This window comes from Chamaea fasciata, unplaced genomic scaffold (genome assembly GCF_029207755.1).
Source record: "Chamaea fasciata isolate MVZ Bird 193981 ecotype frontalis unplaced genomic scaffold, bChaFas1.0.hap1 SCAF_13, whole genome shotgun sequence".
Taxonomy (NCBI): domain Eukaryota; kingdom Metazoa; phylum Chordata; class Aves; order Passeriformes; family Sylviidae; genus Chamaea; species Chamaea fasciata.
In genome coordinates, this window is record NW_027094098.1 from 15,443,713 (window position 1) to 15,458,390 (window position 14,678).

General features: G+C 40.1%; 1 protein-coding gene across 1 annotated transcript in view; it reads right to left on the reverse strand.

Moving 5' to 3' along the window:
- Positions 1-1,103: 1,103 nt before the first annotated feature.
- Positions 1,104-14,678, reverse strand: part of SUCLG2 (succinate-CoA ligase GDP-forming subunit beta) — a 113,763-nt gene continuing 100,188 nt past the window's right edge. The window contains exons 10-11 of the mRNA XM_066195409.1: positions 10,309-10,429; positions 1,104-3,071 (exon numbers count right to left, since the gene is read on the reverse strand). Coding sequence (XP_066051506.1) covers positions 2,956-3,071; positions 10,309-10,429 — 237 coding nt within the window. The 3' untranslated portion in view covers positions 1,104-2,955. The remainder of the gene's footprint in view (positions 3,072-10,308; positions 10,430-14,678) is intronic.

Consider the following 14,678-nt stretch of genomic DNA (forward strand, 5'->3'; position numbering starts at 1 on the left):
TGCTCTAGGACATGGTCTGGCCACTGCCTGGCTCCGTGCACAGATTTCCTGGCTCTTCCAGCCCAGCCAGGCTGCTCAGTGCTGTGTTTTGGGGCACCCTCCGTACACTCAGCCAGTGCTGGCTCAGCTCCCAGCACCAGGGAAGCCTCCAGGCCAGCCTGACCCACAAGAACCAGGGGATGTGACTGTAGGTGCCCGGAACCCCCAGGCCAGAGCTCAGCTGGGAGGGCAGGGTAGGGCAGGACCTGCTTGGCATCTCCTCTGCTGACTGATCTGCCCTGCCACGCTGTCCCATCCCAGTAATTCTGCACCTTACCAGCTGCTCTGCCCCACTGACAAACAGGATGGTTAAGTGTTCATTAAGGACAGTACTCCAGAACTCCCAGCTGTTACACTTTGGCTGGGAGAATTTAAAGGTATCTTGTTAAAGACGTAACACAATGTCAGCATTAACGGTTTCCTTCTGTTTTGCCTTCCAAAGTGTTCTGTCCAACAGAGATTTATTAATACAGGTTGAAATTTCCAGATTTAAAGGCCAATTAAATCCCACTTAAAGCTTTCACAGAGGGGAGTAGCTGGAACTTACCCACTGCTTATGCTGCTGTGTGGTTTGTGTGGGGAAAATGCAACTAAAAAACGCCTGTCCTGGTGAGACCAAACCGAACTTTGCACACTGTGGTGAGAAATGATCCACACAAATAAAACAAAGCAGTCCACACCACCACAGCAAGCCTCTGGTTACAGCCAGTGCACAGTGCCTGTGAAATACCACACCTTCAAAGACACCAAACCAAATCTAAGGGAATTTTCCATATTACACCTGAAAAATTAAAATTATACTGTTCCATTCTGTCTATGGCTTAAGAGGAATAAATTTGTATGTACTGTCATTTGCCTACATATAAGAAAAGATATATAAAGATAGGTAAAATTATCTACATTTTTAGATAAAAGGCAATATGTTAGAGTAGAGCAGTATCACCCAACTAAAACTAAATTCCAATGCATTTGATTTCACCCACCTGTCACAAAAATGCTGAATGGAAGAGCACAGGCAAATTTAACATTTTTCTATTTTATAGAAAGGACAAAGTCAATAAACATGTTCATTTTTAGATTTATTTGACAAAAAGGTGTACACAGCATTAATCTCTGCAAAATAACAATTGTGTACGCACAGTGGATGGTATTGAGACCAGAGTTAGGGACACAGTGTGTGACAACATTGCACAGACAGTTCTTCCACAGAATCTTATTTTTCCAGTATTAAAACATAGAAAATAGGGTGTGACTCTTTTATTTATTGTGGTGAGGTAAACATTTCTTCCTTCAGAGCAGTGTGGCTTTTATGCACCATCAAGAGAGCTGCTAACGATACCCTTCTCTTTCATTCTGTCAATAACTACAGACCCAGTGGCATATTTATTGCTGTTCTAGTGGTCACACATTTTCTCCTTGAGCAATATGTAGAGAAAGGAATGGAGAAGGAAAAACCTGCAGGAATTGATGATGGCAACCTATCTGCACTATTTGTGTCAAGAGCCAAAGATTAGTGCAGATAATTTGTTTTGAATGTAACAGTTCTAATGGAAGTGTCAAGAAAAATTTATTTACATTTTTCTAAGCAGAACACAGTATTGATTGGAGCTGCTCAAAAAATCAGAATTAGGAATTTATTTCACAAATTTTTGTATCTCTGCCCATTTACAAGACCAGATCATAATATCCCCTCATTTGTTCACTGTTCAAATTTATTGATGATTTTCAGCACATAATTCCTAGGCAGAGTGAGATTTGTACAAAGTTATTTAGTTACACAAGATCTTTAGCATTGCCTTCTGTTTCCTGAATGAATGGTTTGTGTAACTAACAGCTTGAATTTTGACTGCTACAAAGGAGTAAATAATCAAAATGAATCTTGGTCAACACCTGACTAGTGAAACTTTAGGGGTTTTTTTTCCTTATGCATATTTTTATTGATGCCTGAGAAGTCAAATACTTTAAAAATTGAAAAGTTCATTTGTGTTTTATTCCCAATAAATTAGAAATGGTCGTTGGAAGTTAAACCAGCTGAAGAATTCTCTGTGCTCCTGAGAGCAAACTGCTTCAGTTTCTCATCTTACTTTAATACCTCACAGCAGTGACATTCTCACAAGAGGTTATTTTAAAAAATTAGCAGCCATTTCCTCAGTGGCAGAAACATCCTTCTGGAGGCCCCTGTATGGCATTGCTACACCTGGAAATACAGCAGGGCATTTCCAAAAACTAGGAAAGAAATGAATCACATTTCAGTGGTTTATAGGCACAGTAAGAGTGGGAGTTCCTTTCAGTACCAACTACTCAATCCCCTTTTCTTATCGTGAGGTATCCATTGGCATCAACAAAAGAGAATCATCTTAAGGCAAAAACAGTGATTTCCAAAAAAAGAAAATAAACATCATTCATCTGAAAAAAAATAGGATTTTAAGCCCAGCTTTTTACATTATTGTAAAAGTCCATAAAAAATATAAACCCACTGTTAGTTCACTGACACTTTACAATATAAAAACACGAATGAAAATATTGTGAAATAGGTGACCTGAAAGTGTTTGATTAAAGAACAATTCTGTTGACAGAAGTCAATTATTACTTATTTTGTCTGATCATGAGTTTATCAGTGACAATTTTGGAAGGAGAGGCAAAAAAGAGCTGTAGGGAGTGAAGTATTACTTATTACAATTGTGACTAACAAAATTACCAAAATCAGATAAAGACATACAAACTTTTGAAGATTGTAAGCTGCAAAATTTCTGAAGCCTAACTTGCAAGCCTGTGGCCTGGGTTGGTCACATATCTCCAGTGAAGCCCACCAAGCCTGATGAGTGCTCAGGAGAACTCCAATAATCCTCTGGAACAACAGCAGGAATGCTGCCTTGTGAAACACAGGCACTTCTCATGAGAATAATCTTCAAGGTGTTATTTTTTGGCCACACTTGCCACTGCCTTCTTGGCTGCATCCTCAAGGTCACTGGCAGATGTGATGGGGAGCCCACTTTCACTCAGAATACGCTGGGCTTCGTGGACATTTGTTCCTAAAAAAGAACACCAACTGTCATTAGTAATTAATGTTAATGAATGAATGAACATCTCCTAGCATTGCTCTGAAAAAAAATCAGGTAATGCCTCAAACTGCACATCGTTTCAGTTTAGCAGCAGATTAAAGGAGTGCCTTAGACCGAGCTGAGAAGAGGGAGCTCTTCATTCCAGCGACAATTGTGACAGACAATGCAATCTGATAATGGCACTTGTGTGCACAACAGGGGCTTTGGGGGGATTAGAGGGTCGATGCAGCATCCCCCAGAGTCAGCAGGGACATCCAGCAAGAGCACTGGATAATGGACCACGTGCCAGGCTCTGTGCAAGGCATTTATTAGCCATAATCAGCTACAGCTAATCAGTGAAGTCAACAATAACTAAAATTCACCTGTGATAACTGAAAGCTGCAAAACGGGCTGTTGAAAGGCAAAGATTTGGGTAATCCTGAAAATTTAACCAGGTTTAAGCTTCTCCTGAATATGCTTTTGCATTTTTACTAAAAACAGGGAATACAAAGGTCCCTGAGGTCTCTGAGGTATTCAGCATGACACCAATCCCTCCTCTGTTTATAATTATAAATTATTATAATCCCCGAAACAAAAGACCCTTAAGATCTTCAAGTATGACTGGAAACCCAGCACTGCCAAGCCCACCAATAAACCCTGAGTGCCATGTCCACCCTACCACAAGGAGAATATATGATTACGCAGCACAAGGGCTCCAGATTGTATGGAAAAAGCTCAACTTCAGTCAATAGAGTAAAGCACAAGAAAGGAAAAAAATCCAAAGCTGAAAAAGGTATTTCAGGAAAATACATTTCCTCCACTTTTCACACTTATATAAAAGACAAGAGCATCACCTTTCCCATTTAGTCTGTCTCATTCTTTTTGGAAAACTAAGACTAACAGAAAATCTGAATTCTCCAGAGCTTTCTCCAGCAACACCAAGTGACACTTTTGATCACTGCTTTGCTCTGCACCACTGAAGAACCTGGAGTCAGACATCCTGCTGAAGAATCCACCCTTTGGAATCACACACTAGTCACAAGCACCCTGAGCTGATCCTCTTTAGAATCATTTCTATCCTCCTCCTCCTCCATGTCATGTTCCTTGTTCATTTGCCACGTCAAAATGCTTAATTACTTTGCAATTCCTAGACCTAGCAAAATGAATTTTAATTATATTTGGAGCTATACAGTAATTATACCCTTAATTATTAACCAAGCAAGAAGCATACTCTTTAGTGTGCAACTTCCAGAATGCTCATTTTAAAGGACGATTTTTTAATTTTTTTTTTTTCCTTTGGCAGACTTCATAAAACATCTGAAATGGTACCACAGAGGGAGAGCATTTCAAAAGCCTGTTTCAACAGCATGCTCAAGTCAGGATTCCCACTGAAAGGGACCAAAGACATCCCTGTCACAGCACTTTGTGAGAGGAGAGGCAGGATCAGGGAGAGGAATGTGGGACCCCATCTGCTCCCTCTGCAAAGGCACTGGCAGAACAGGTCATGCTCCCCATCCTTGTGCAGAGGACACGCCGTAGGGTTTGTGTAGGAAGGTCAAAGACATCTGAAATCTGACAGAAGGGGGATTTGGTTGCTTAGTAACACCCAGAACTGTACAGAACTTTTTCTACAGAAAAAAAATAGCATTATGGGCAAAAAAAAGAAGAGCATAATATTTGATTTTTGTTCAAGTATCCTATATAACATAACGTGGAGGCTGCTACTTGTCAGCCCAGCACTGCACAGGGGAGGCAGGAGCCATTCCCAAGGTACTCTTCTCTTTGGAGTTCCTCACATTTGTACAGTGATTCCCAACATGCCTTAAAGGTTTTGTCTTTTATTTAGATACAAGTGTGATAAACATTTAAAACAGTCAAGAATGTACTGATGTCTCAAACAGGATTCTACATGACAAAGTGTTAAGAGGAGAAAAAAAATGGAAATAGGGAAATTTTCCTGGAAATTTTCCCACTCAGAAAAAAAAAATATTGTGCTGTTTGTGATGGCCATGTATTTAAAACTAACTTTTGCTCTTCACTAAGTGGCCAATATTAATTTACTAACGGGTCAGAGAGGGAACAATACATTGGATCTGTTCTGCACTGCATTGATTGCTCTCCACACCACTTGTCTAACATGCATTACAAAATCAATACAAAACACAGGCCCCTGAGAAGGGAGGGGGGAGTTTATGCAGGGAAATGAAATGATGAAAGCTGAAAAAAAAATAATCTCACAGCAGTCAAAAGTGTATGAGTACATTTTGTATTTCTTAAATAAAACACTTTTATAGGCAGGCCATGCAACTAAACACACTTTTCAGCAAGCATTTCCTTTGCTTTAATTCTCTTTTTTTTAGTGATAGCCTTTTATCTCATTGTGATTAAGTATTTTAGCTATGTGGAGAATATGGAAATTATAATGAGCCTGCTAAAAGCAGAGGTAAAAAATTTAAAATTAAACATTCTGAAAACACTGGAAACATTTAGGAACCTACAAAGAATACTATCTTGTTGCAACAGATGTTAAAAGAAACAAAGAATCCCACTTTTCCAGCATTAACCTCCTGCCACTGGATGGTGTCAGAGAACTGTAAACAGAATCCCATATCCAAGCTATCGGAATAATCTGCCCTTCGCCTTCCCTGCAGCCAACTGAGAAAAGGTGAAAATTCACAGGGCCGGAGGCCGTGGGGCTTTTGTTGTTGCTGGGTTTTATTGCTTGGGGGGGTCTGTGTGTGTGTGGTTTAGTTTGTTTGTGGTTTTTTTGGTTTGTTTTTTTTTTTTTTAAACTTGATTCTATGAAGAGAATGGCTTTCTAATTAGAAGTTTTTGTCTTCTGACACATATTACTGTCAACAGCACTCCACAGAAAACCTGGAAAGATGTAATTTTATCGGCATGCACCTTCAGGCTTTGTAATCTAAACATCCTCCTGCTGAAAACCTGGCTTCTGCAACAACCTCTCAGTCTGGAAATGCAAGCTCACATTTACACTTCTGTTGACCCGAAATCCCTGCTACCAGTAGCAAAGCAAATTCAACTCATTACCAAAAAATTCCCAATACTAAATATTCTAAGCATGTCTCTACCAGTGGTAAGATTACACCAGCACAACTCTGTGAGAGGTTGAATGAAAATCAAACAAATAGAACACGCCCAGTCACACTCCATATGCAGGATTTGGATTATGTTCCCTTATTCACTTGGACTGCCATAAATCCATCAGGAGCAGGCTAAATGGTCACTGGTTAATGCTGATGGTTAGAGAGGATGCAGGATTCTGCAATGCCACTTCTGGCTGCTCAGGTAAATAAGCTATAAGGGGCTAAGACACAGTTATATACATTTGCTATGTGCTAACAGATAGATAAATAATATTAAAAAACCACTCCGATGGACCCAAAACATTCTGCTATGACAAAAAAATGTCACAACGTGCAGGATGTCAATTACTATTAGTGACATGAGCAGGTTGCGCCCACGTTACAGAATCCCTCGCAAGGGTCCGGCTTTGACATGCTGAGTGCACTGAGCCAAATCTCTCCTGGCGTGGATCCAGGCAATGCACTCCTGAATTCCCACAATTTGGAAACTCGTGGCCTCTCAGGTTTGAAGTTCATCTCCAGTTAACCTTCTTCAACAACATTTGATTTGAGGTTTGGCTGAGGTTTGAGCTTTAATTGGTGAGCTTTAGGTAGGGAACAAACAAAGTTTTGGTGGCTCACACATCTCACACCTGTTGGCTCTGCAGTCAGGAATGAACCAACTTCCACTGCCTACCTGTAAGAGACAACTAAACTTCATTCCGTCCACTCCCTTTGCCCTATTCCTACCTTAAACTTTCCCCAAAGAATATTTTAATCTCTCCCTCTGCCTCATGTTTACATCCTAACAGGGAAGGGCCCATTTAAATTTGTGCTGAATGTTTAAACCCGAGATGTCTGAATAGGCTGATCTGAATGAAGTTGTAAGTGGGACTTTGCAATATCCCATTCTTCTCTCTTGACAGGCAATTTGGGATACTAAAAATAAAAAAATCAGGCACACATACTAAACTATACCTGCAGACAAGATACACGAGCTGGAGCAAAATTTCACTTGTGTGTAAAAGACTTCTGAAGATACTAGAATATTTTAGATTCTGAAGAACACACAAGGTCACTGATCACATGAATGAAAAATATTAAAAAATTTGCATTCAGACATGTGAATAAAAAGCAACTTGTTTCTATCTGAATGTCAACATATTAAGTAGCCATGATTTCTCCCAGTCTTTTTTGCCCTATGACCAGAGGAGGAGAGAATTCATTTTTTGGAAGAGAAAGGATGTAAAATTTCCAGCATGGGACGTAGATTTCTAATTCACAATTCTTTTTTTATTTTTCCCTCTTTCCACCTAACTCTGAGCCATATAAATGAGAAACAAGGTTTGACTTCCCTTCAGCACTCCTAGTCAGTTTTCAAAAAATTTAACTGAAGTGTATTACATTTTAAAGGGAAAAAAATCCTGCATAAACCCAGCAGCAGTTACTTTTCTATCTGCAGAAGATGAAATCTGGAATATGTGGGTTTTCCATTTGTCCATGAGCTTTTTAAATAATAATCCTGTGTCTCAGCTGGTGAGTTCTTTACTGATAAGGCAAGCAAACATATGTAATTATAAAGTTACCATTTTCAAAGAGGAGAGTAATCCTTTCTTTATCCACTGGTAAAACGGCTTGTAATTATTATACAACTGAGAACAAAGATTTGTCCACAGAATCCTACTAAATCAAGACAGATTTGACTGATTAAAACTCTAGTCATCAAGACACTTGTAGTACAGTGCATGTGGGCAAAGAGTCTTTAAAGTGCAGGTCACAGATCTGTTAGATTTATGGGAATAATCACAAACCTTCTGCTGGGAAAATGTTCAAAATGGGAACCCAAAAGAGTGCTTGTTCCTTTTTCTCCTTTTGAACTGTAAAATGTTATCAGTGATGTTTTAAAAAAGTCTTGGGTAGTCTTATTACTTCCACAGTACTCATTTTTGATTCAAAATCCTTGTAAGTTTAAATAACCTGGTGTGAGTTCAAAGAACAATGAAGACGATTAAGGAACCAGAGGGATTGATTTCTGAGGAAAGATTAAAAGGACCAAACATACACGTATTGCTTGGTTAGGTGATTAGGGAGGCAGAGAAAACAGCAGTGACTTGCTGACAGTTCCAAAGTACAACATCGGAAGGTTGTAAGCATCATAGCTCTTTGTTTAGGATGAACATGAGGAATAAGAGGAGGAATTAAAAAAAAATTCTGAGATAAAGATTATGCAAAAGTGGGAGTCTGCTGTATTATTCTGGGAGAGAGGTTCCTAAAGAAAAAGTGGTACTGCCATTTCCAGAGCCAGCAACCAGTCTAGGAGAAACATTATTTCAGCTCTAGTAAAGAGTGAGCAATCCTGGGAAGATGGTAACCCAAAGATGCTTGCATTCAGGTCTGTGTTTGACACTCTGAAGACTCAGCTTCCACCTCTGTGGATGGAGCAGGAAATGACTCAAAGGCTGGAGGCACAAGAGGAACAGGCACCTCTGCAGGGCTTTCACTCTTACTTCTGTACAATCATGGAATGATCAAAATTACAGGAGAAAGGCCAGGCAAATGCAGTGGCAGACCCAGCAGCCTGCAGTTTAAAATGCCCAAGTTGCTCTTCTTGTTTCTTTTTATAATAGTTTCAAATATCACAACAGAAACATCTTGTTCACAGGAAAAAATGGCTTTTTCAATATCTTCTCTTAAAAAGCAGCAGTTACAGCAGTTGAGAAGTCTCACAGATCTGACAGATAAAACTTTCTCCCAGCTGTGAAAGACAGGAAAAGTTTTTTTTTTTTTGCTATGACAAAAAGTGAAACAACATTGCCTCTAGCTGATAAACAATGAGATTTTATATAATGAGACTTTTCTGCTTCTAAGCAACATCCATCAGTCTCTCCTTCATCCATATTAAACTTTTTACTCAGTCTCTTAAGGTGTTGACTGGTGCTGCGCCATCCAAAGAAAATTTTCACAATTTATTTCTAAAATCCATTTTAGGGTATTTAAACTTCCCTGCACTCAGCACAGCAGAAGTCATGCCAGCACGTGCAGTGCAGCGTGAGAATGAGGGAGGGGAAAGCTCTGCTTCCTGCCGAAAAACCAAAGGAGCATCCCCCTGACCAAAGGCAGTCTGCATCCTCAGGAATCCTGGTGAAGGTAATTTTTTAAAAAGTCAAAAGCCTGATGTATTCAAAACATATTTTCCTCCCTCTTCTATCACAGTGTGAAAAACCACCTCAGTATTGCATCTCAGGCCCATAAAGGGATGCATTTCCTCCCTTCATCACCAATGCAGAGTGACAGGACGTTTTATGCTCTTTACACACACACACAGACATGAATATGGATGCTTTTGAGCAAGAGGCCTTAACACCCACTCAGAAATCGCTCTGTTTTCCAAACCTGCTTGGCCAAAAAGAAATATTTTCAGCTTAGCAGGGTTGTGTGCTGATTGCAATCAAGGCACTTTTCACTCAGTGGCAGGAGACTCTCCCTCCTTCAGGGCACTTCTCAGAAATGAGAGGCAGAACTCCTCACCCACTGCCATTAAAGTCTGTAACTGCCAAAGAGTGCTTCTCCTCCCCTCTCTATGGATTTTTTTGTTTCTTGTGAAACAATGCTGGATGCACTAAAGAAAAAATACTCTTTACCATTACCAAATCTTCTGGGTTTTATTGCATTTTAGCTGGATTGGGGGGTTTGGGCAGAGGAACATGTTACAGTCATTTCTCTCTCAAAAATACTATTTCTTACATTTTTCTTTTAATTATGGCACTGGTGTAAATTTACAAAAAACTATATTTTGCTGCAGGTTTAGCAATAATGGAATTGCATTCAGTAAAAAAAAAAAAAAAAAATTGAAAAAGAAAAACCTTCCAGTAATCATAAACTTACATCCAAACAATTCCTATTTGCATTGCAAATCTTACAGGCAAACTCATAACGCTTCCATTGCAAAATTTCATTGCTTCCAGTACCATCAGGGACCATAAATGCAGAAATATGAATGCATTGACTTCAGGTTGTGCTATGGCTGAAGAATTGGACATATTCTTGTTGTGTGGGACCAATCTGCTCAGGAGGAGAAGAAATTCTGAGCGAATTACTGAGAACCTGAGGGACGATTTTGGTGTGAATCCAGCAGCACTCACCTTCCAGTCTGACCACCAGAGGTACTTTAAGCTCCAGCTCTTGGCAGGCTTTGGTGATTCCATTGGCTATGATGGCACAGTTCACAATCCCACCAAATATGTTTACAAGGATTGCTTCAACCTGTAGGGAAGAAACCAAGGAGGAATTGAGTGGGAGCATGTTTATGTTTCGACCTTGTTTTTTAAATAAACACAGGTAAAAGATCCAAACCAGGAAACCAATTCCCCTCTGTCAGGCACATTCTCATTTATGGAAGGTACAAGCTTCACCTCTGCACTCAGAGAATTTGAGTCTGTTGTTGCTGCAGTGTACAGCAGTGATTAATTGTCTTGGCCTAAACTGTCATGGTAATTAATGTCATAATTAAAATATTTACAAGAAAAGGGGAATTTCTACATATAAATATAAATATATACATTAAACAATCTATAATTTGATTATTTTTAAAATGTATTGAATAATCATCAGAGGCTGGAGCCCAGAAAACACAGGGTATGAATGTGTGATGCACATGCAATGAAATATTCATGTGGACACTTCACAAACCAATCTAGATCTTCACTTTATCACAAGCACGACAGAGGAAAAGGTAATATACTTGCCCTGACTTGATAAAGAGGAGTAAAAATCCCTTCTAATTAACAAGGAGAGGCATGTAATGAAGAGCATTCATTACAACAGGTTAACTGATAACCTCAAAAAACTGCTATTCTTCAGTTTCTGGAAACTGCAATTTCTCCATCCAGTTCACAATTAAATTGCCCTTCACACCATACAAGACATTAATACATAAAAGATATTAATATGATTTCTTCCCACTTGGTAAGGTGGCATAATATTAAGCCAAGCCCATATCCCAGGCTCCCAACTATGCCTTATTGAGGAGGGCACCACAGGATGCAGTTCCTCAGTCCTGGGGCTAATCCACAACATTTTGGGGTGCTCTACAAGAAGCTCCACTGGGTGTCACAAACAAGCTTCGCCAGAATTGTGTTGACTCAAACCCCGCCAGGATGAAGAAGGGATTAGGTGTGAAGGAATGAAATATCACTGCCCTGGTGCTTGATGTCAGCTGCAATTATGCTTAACTCACTGCACCAGAGGGAAGGATTTACTTTGCCCAGCTCCAGGTAGCCAGGCTCATACCAGCACCAGGAAAATTCCCTGTGGCCACACACGTTTATAGCTCTGCACAATTGGGTTTCACGTCTCTCCACAGACAAAACGTGACAATTAACTCCTGTGATGTGCACTCACGCACACAGAGTCCAGCACTGGTAGTAATACTGCCATCCACAGTACAAAAGGAAAACAAACCATCTCAAAAAATGCTTTACTTCCCAGAAGACAGGGACACCTTTCACTAGACCAGGTTGCTCAAAAGATGACCCAGTGCATTTTCAGTTCATGGAGCCCGTGTATGGCTCATGGTATGGCTTCCTCATCCCAGGCAGAGCACAGGCACCAGAAGGATATTTATACCCCAGCCAAACAAGAGCACACAATTTAATGGATTTATAACTCTTCCTTCTAGTAATGTTAAATGCATGCATTTACCAGTTAAGGGTTTTCTGGATTTTCAGTTGGTAATGCCACTGCAGTTATTTATTTCACCTTTGTGTCACAAAATCCTTAACTCTGCAGAAGCTACCAAGGGTAAAACCATAGAAGGCCCCTTCCCTGCCTTGTTCCCATTGCTTGTGCACACACAAACATTCCTGGTGTTAGGAATTAAAACCTAAGAGGAAAAAACAGAGCTCTCCCAACTCTTATCCCATTAACCCTTATGGCAGAGATCTCCCTATGCAAAACACTTCCTTGGTGTTAAAACATCCTGGTGATGGATTCTAACACTGGGCCACGCCACAGACAGCATTCCACCCCTTCTAATACATCCTCCTAATTCAGGGACATTGCACCAGACATGTGACAGATCAACTTAACCAAGTGTGTTTACATTATTAGAGATAAGGAGGAGGATTTTATGCCCACTACAGATATTTTAATTCCTAGCGCAGACTTTTTCATTTAGGGATCTGCTTTTCAGCTTTCAAGCTGAATTCTAATCATGTCTTCTAATCCATTGGCAGCAAAAGGAAAAAAAAAAATGAAGGAAATTAGATGCAGCTTGGATAATTGATGTTTGTGTGCTCGGCTTTAATAAAAATACACTGTTAAATTAGAGAGGAGTCTAAAAGGATTCAATCAATAAGAAACTGAATCAGGTAGGGAATTCGATCTTGGGTTTTATCGTAATCTTCCCAATAAGCCAGAAGATCAGTTCAAATGATGCTGAGATTCACTTTAACTCTGCTGAAATCTGTGAACATTGTTTATATATGCTTCTGTAGCCTGCCTAGATACTGCATTTCCAGCTGAAAGAACTCTAGCATTCAGACACAGTGGATGGATGAAGAGGTTTTCAGTGTTTCATGTGCACAGAGAATGCACTATCTCTGTACTACTTAAGTCTGTGAGAAAATAAACCTCCTGTAGCATATCAGAACCATTATATAACCACACACTCAGCATCTAATGCCTATGGACTATCAGACATATCAAGGAGAGGGGAAACTGCCTGCATACAAGACAGGTTACTAAATAGCATCATTATTCCAATAACCATTTTTTCCTACCAGAATGCCTTATAAATGTATTTTGGATTTCAGCAACATTACTAAGGAAACAAAAGGTAGTGGCATATCCATGGGTCAAGCTTTTTTAATGCATCTGACAGATGTGAAATCCCCACAAAAGGGATTTGCAACTGATTATGGATTCCTCTGGAGAAATAAGGGAACCCACAATGGCATGGAGACATCACCACCAGTGTTGGTAAAACCCCACAGTCTCCCAGGCCTCAGCACCAATGCTGGGAAGCCAAAGGAATAGAAACTGAGTGCTGTTAAATCCCTGCAAACACTGCAATAGCCATTAATCCCACAGCTCCTAAGTGCTGCATGAAAAGCTATGCAGACACTGAGAGTATTTTCTCTGTGTATCAAAGTAGATATATTTATGAATAGCTACATCTATGTAAAATCTATGTCACTTTATTACAAAAACTGATAGTTTTAATTTCCAGTCACTTTTTGGTAAAGCCAGCCTTGACAAAGCAAGCCTGCTTTGAATGTTTGGCACCAAAAAAAGCCCCACACTACAAATAAATGTAACTGTGTACTAACCAAAGTGATGGTGTTGGGAGATTACTGCTAGAATTGCATTGGATGACCCACATGATCCACGAGGCTGCCAGGTTCCAAAAAACTAAGAGCATTTAGGTAGAGCAGAGGGAGCTTTAGCATAGCTGGCTGCTTTCTAAAATCAGATAGAGTGTGCGTGCATTTACTGCATTCTCTTCTCATTATTATTTTCTCTAAAAATGTTGCTAGCCTTAACAAAACACACACTGAGACGTGACAATCACACACTCAAGGATGAAGAGGCAGAGGCAGCACCATAAAGCATTCCACCTTTCCACAGCCCATCCATAAATCCACACTGGGGAAATTTGGCTGTCTGCAGCCACTGCTTCTCACCCTGCTGCACCAACCACACCAGCTCTGCACGCAAAAAGAGAGAGGACAAAAGCTTGACACTGGCAAGTCGTTGCTCCTCTTTGATTTCCCACTTTTGCTGCTGTAGTGGTGTCTTCCTTTCCTCATCAAACATCAATAAATGCAAAACCAGCACAGCTGTCACCACAGAACAGCTACAACAGGTGTAGGACTCCAATGTGCTGCAGCACCAACAGGTCCCTCCTACAAGGCAAACTCTGAATCTCACATAAAGCAGACACCCAAACATGGATGCAGTTGAACTTAGATGAGGTTTCATCAGCACTGGGAGATGACCCAAACACGGGCAGCCCCATAAAGAAGTTGTCCTGCTTTCCCTCTCCCTCCCCAGCCCCTAAACAACCCTTCTCCTGTGCCTAAATTCTAATTTTGAGAACCTTTTTCACAACCCTCCCCACACTATCTCGTCTGATGACATCAAAGACTTGCAACAGTTTCCAATAATTCACAGTGTCTCATGCATGCCTTGAGACTTTGTACACATCTTTTCACACAGACGCATGAATGTCCACAGAGTGAGCTATAAATATCATACAATCACCAATATAATCTCTGACCTTGCTGGAAATTGTGACTTTGAAGTTCAATCCATGTATTTTAGATGAAAACAAACCATTCAGTAACTGTCAGTAAAACTACATCTGCAGCACATTAAAAGCTGCACTAGAAAAGAACATGCTCGTGGTTTGTCTGATTGAAGTCTGAAAAAAAAAAAAAACCCCACCTTTTATTTCAAGCAAACTGAATTAATTTATTGACCCCTCCAAACACTTTCATCAGCTGGAAGTGTA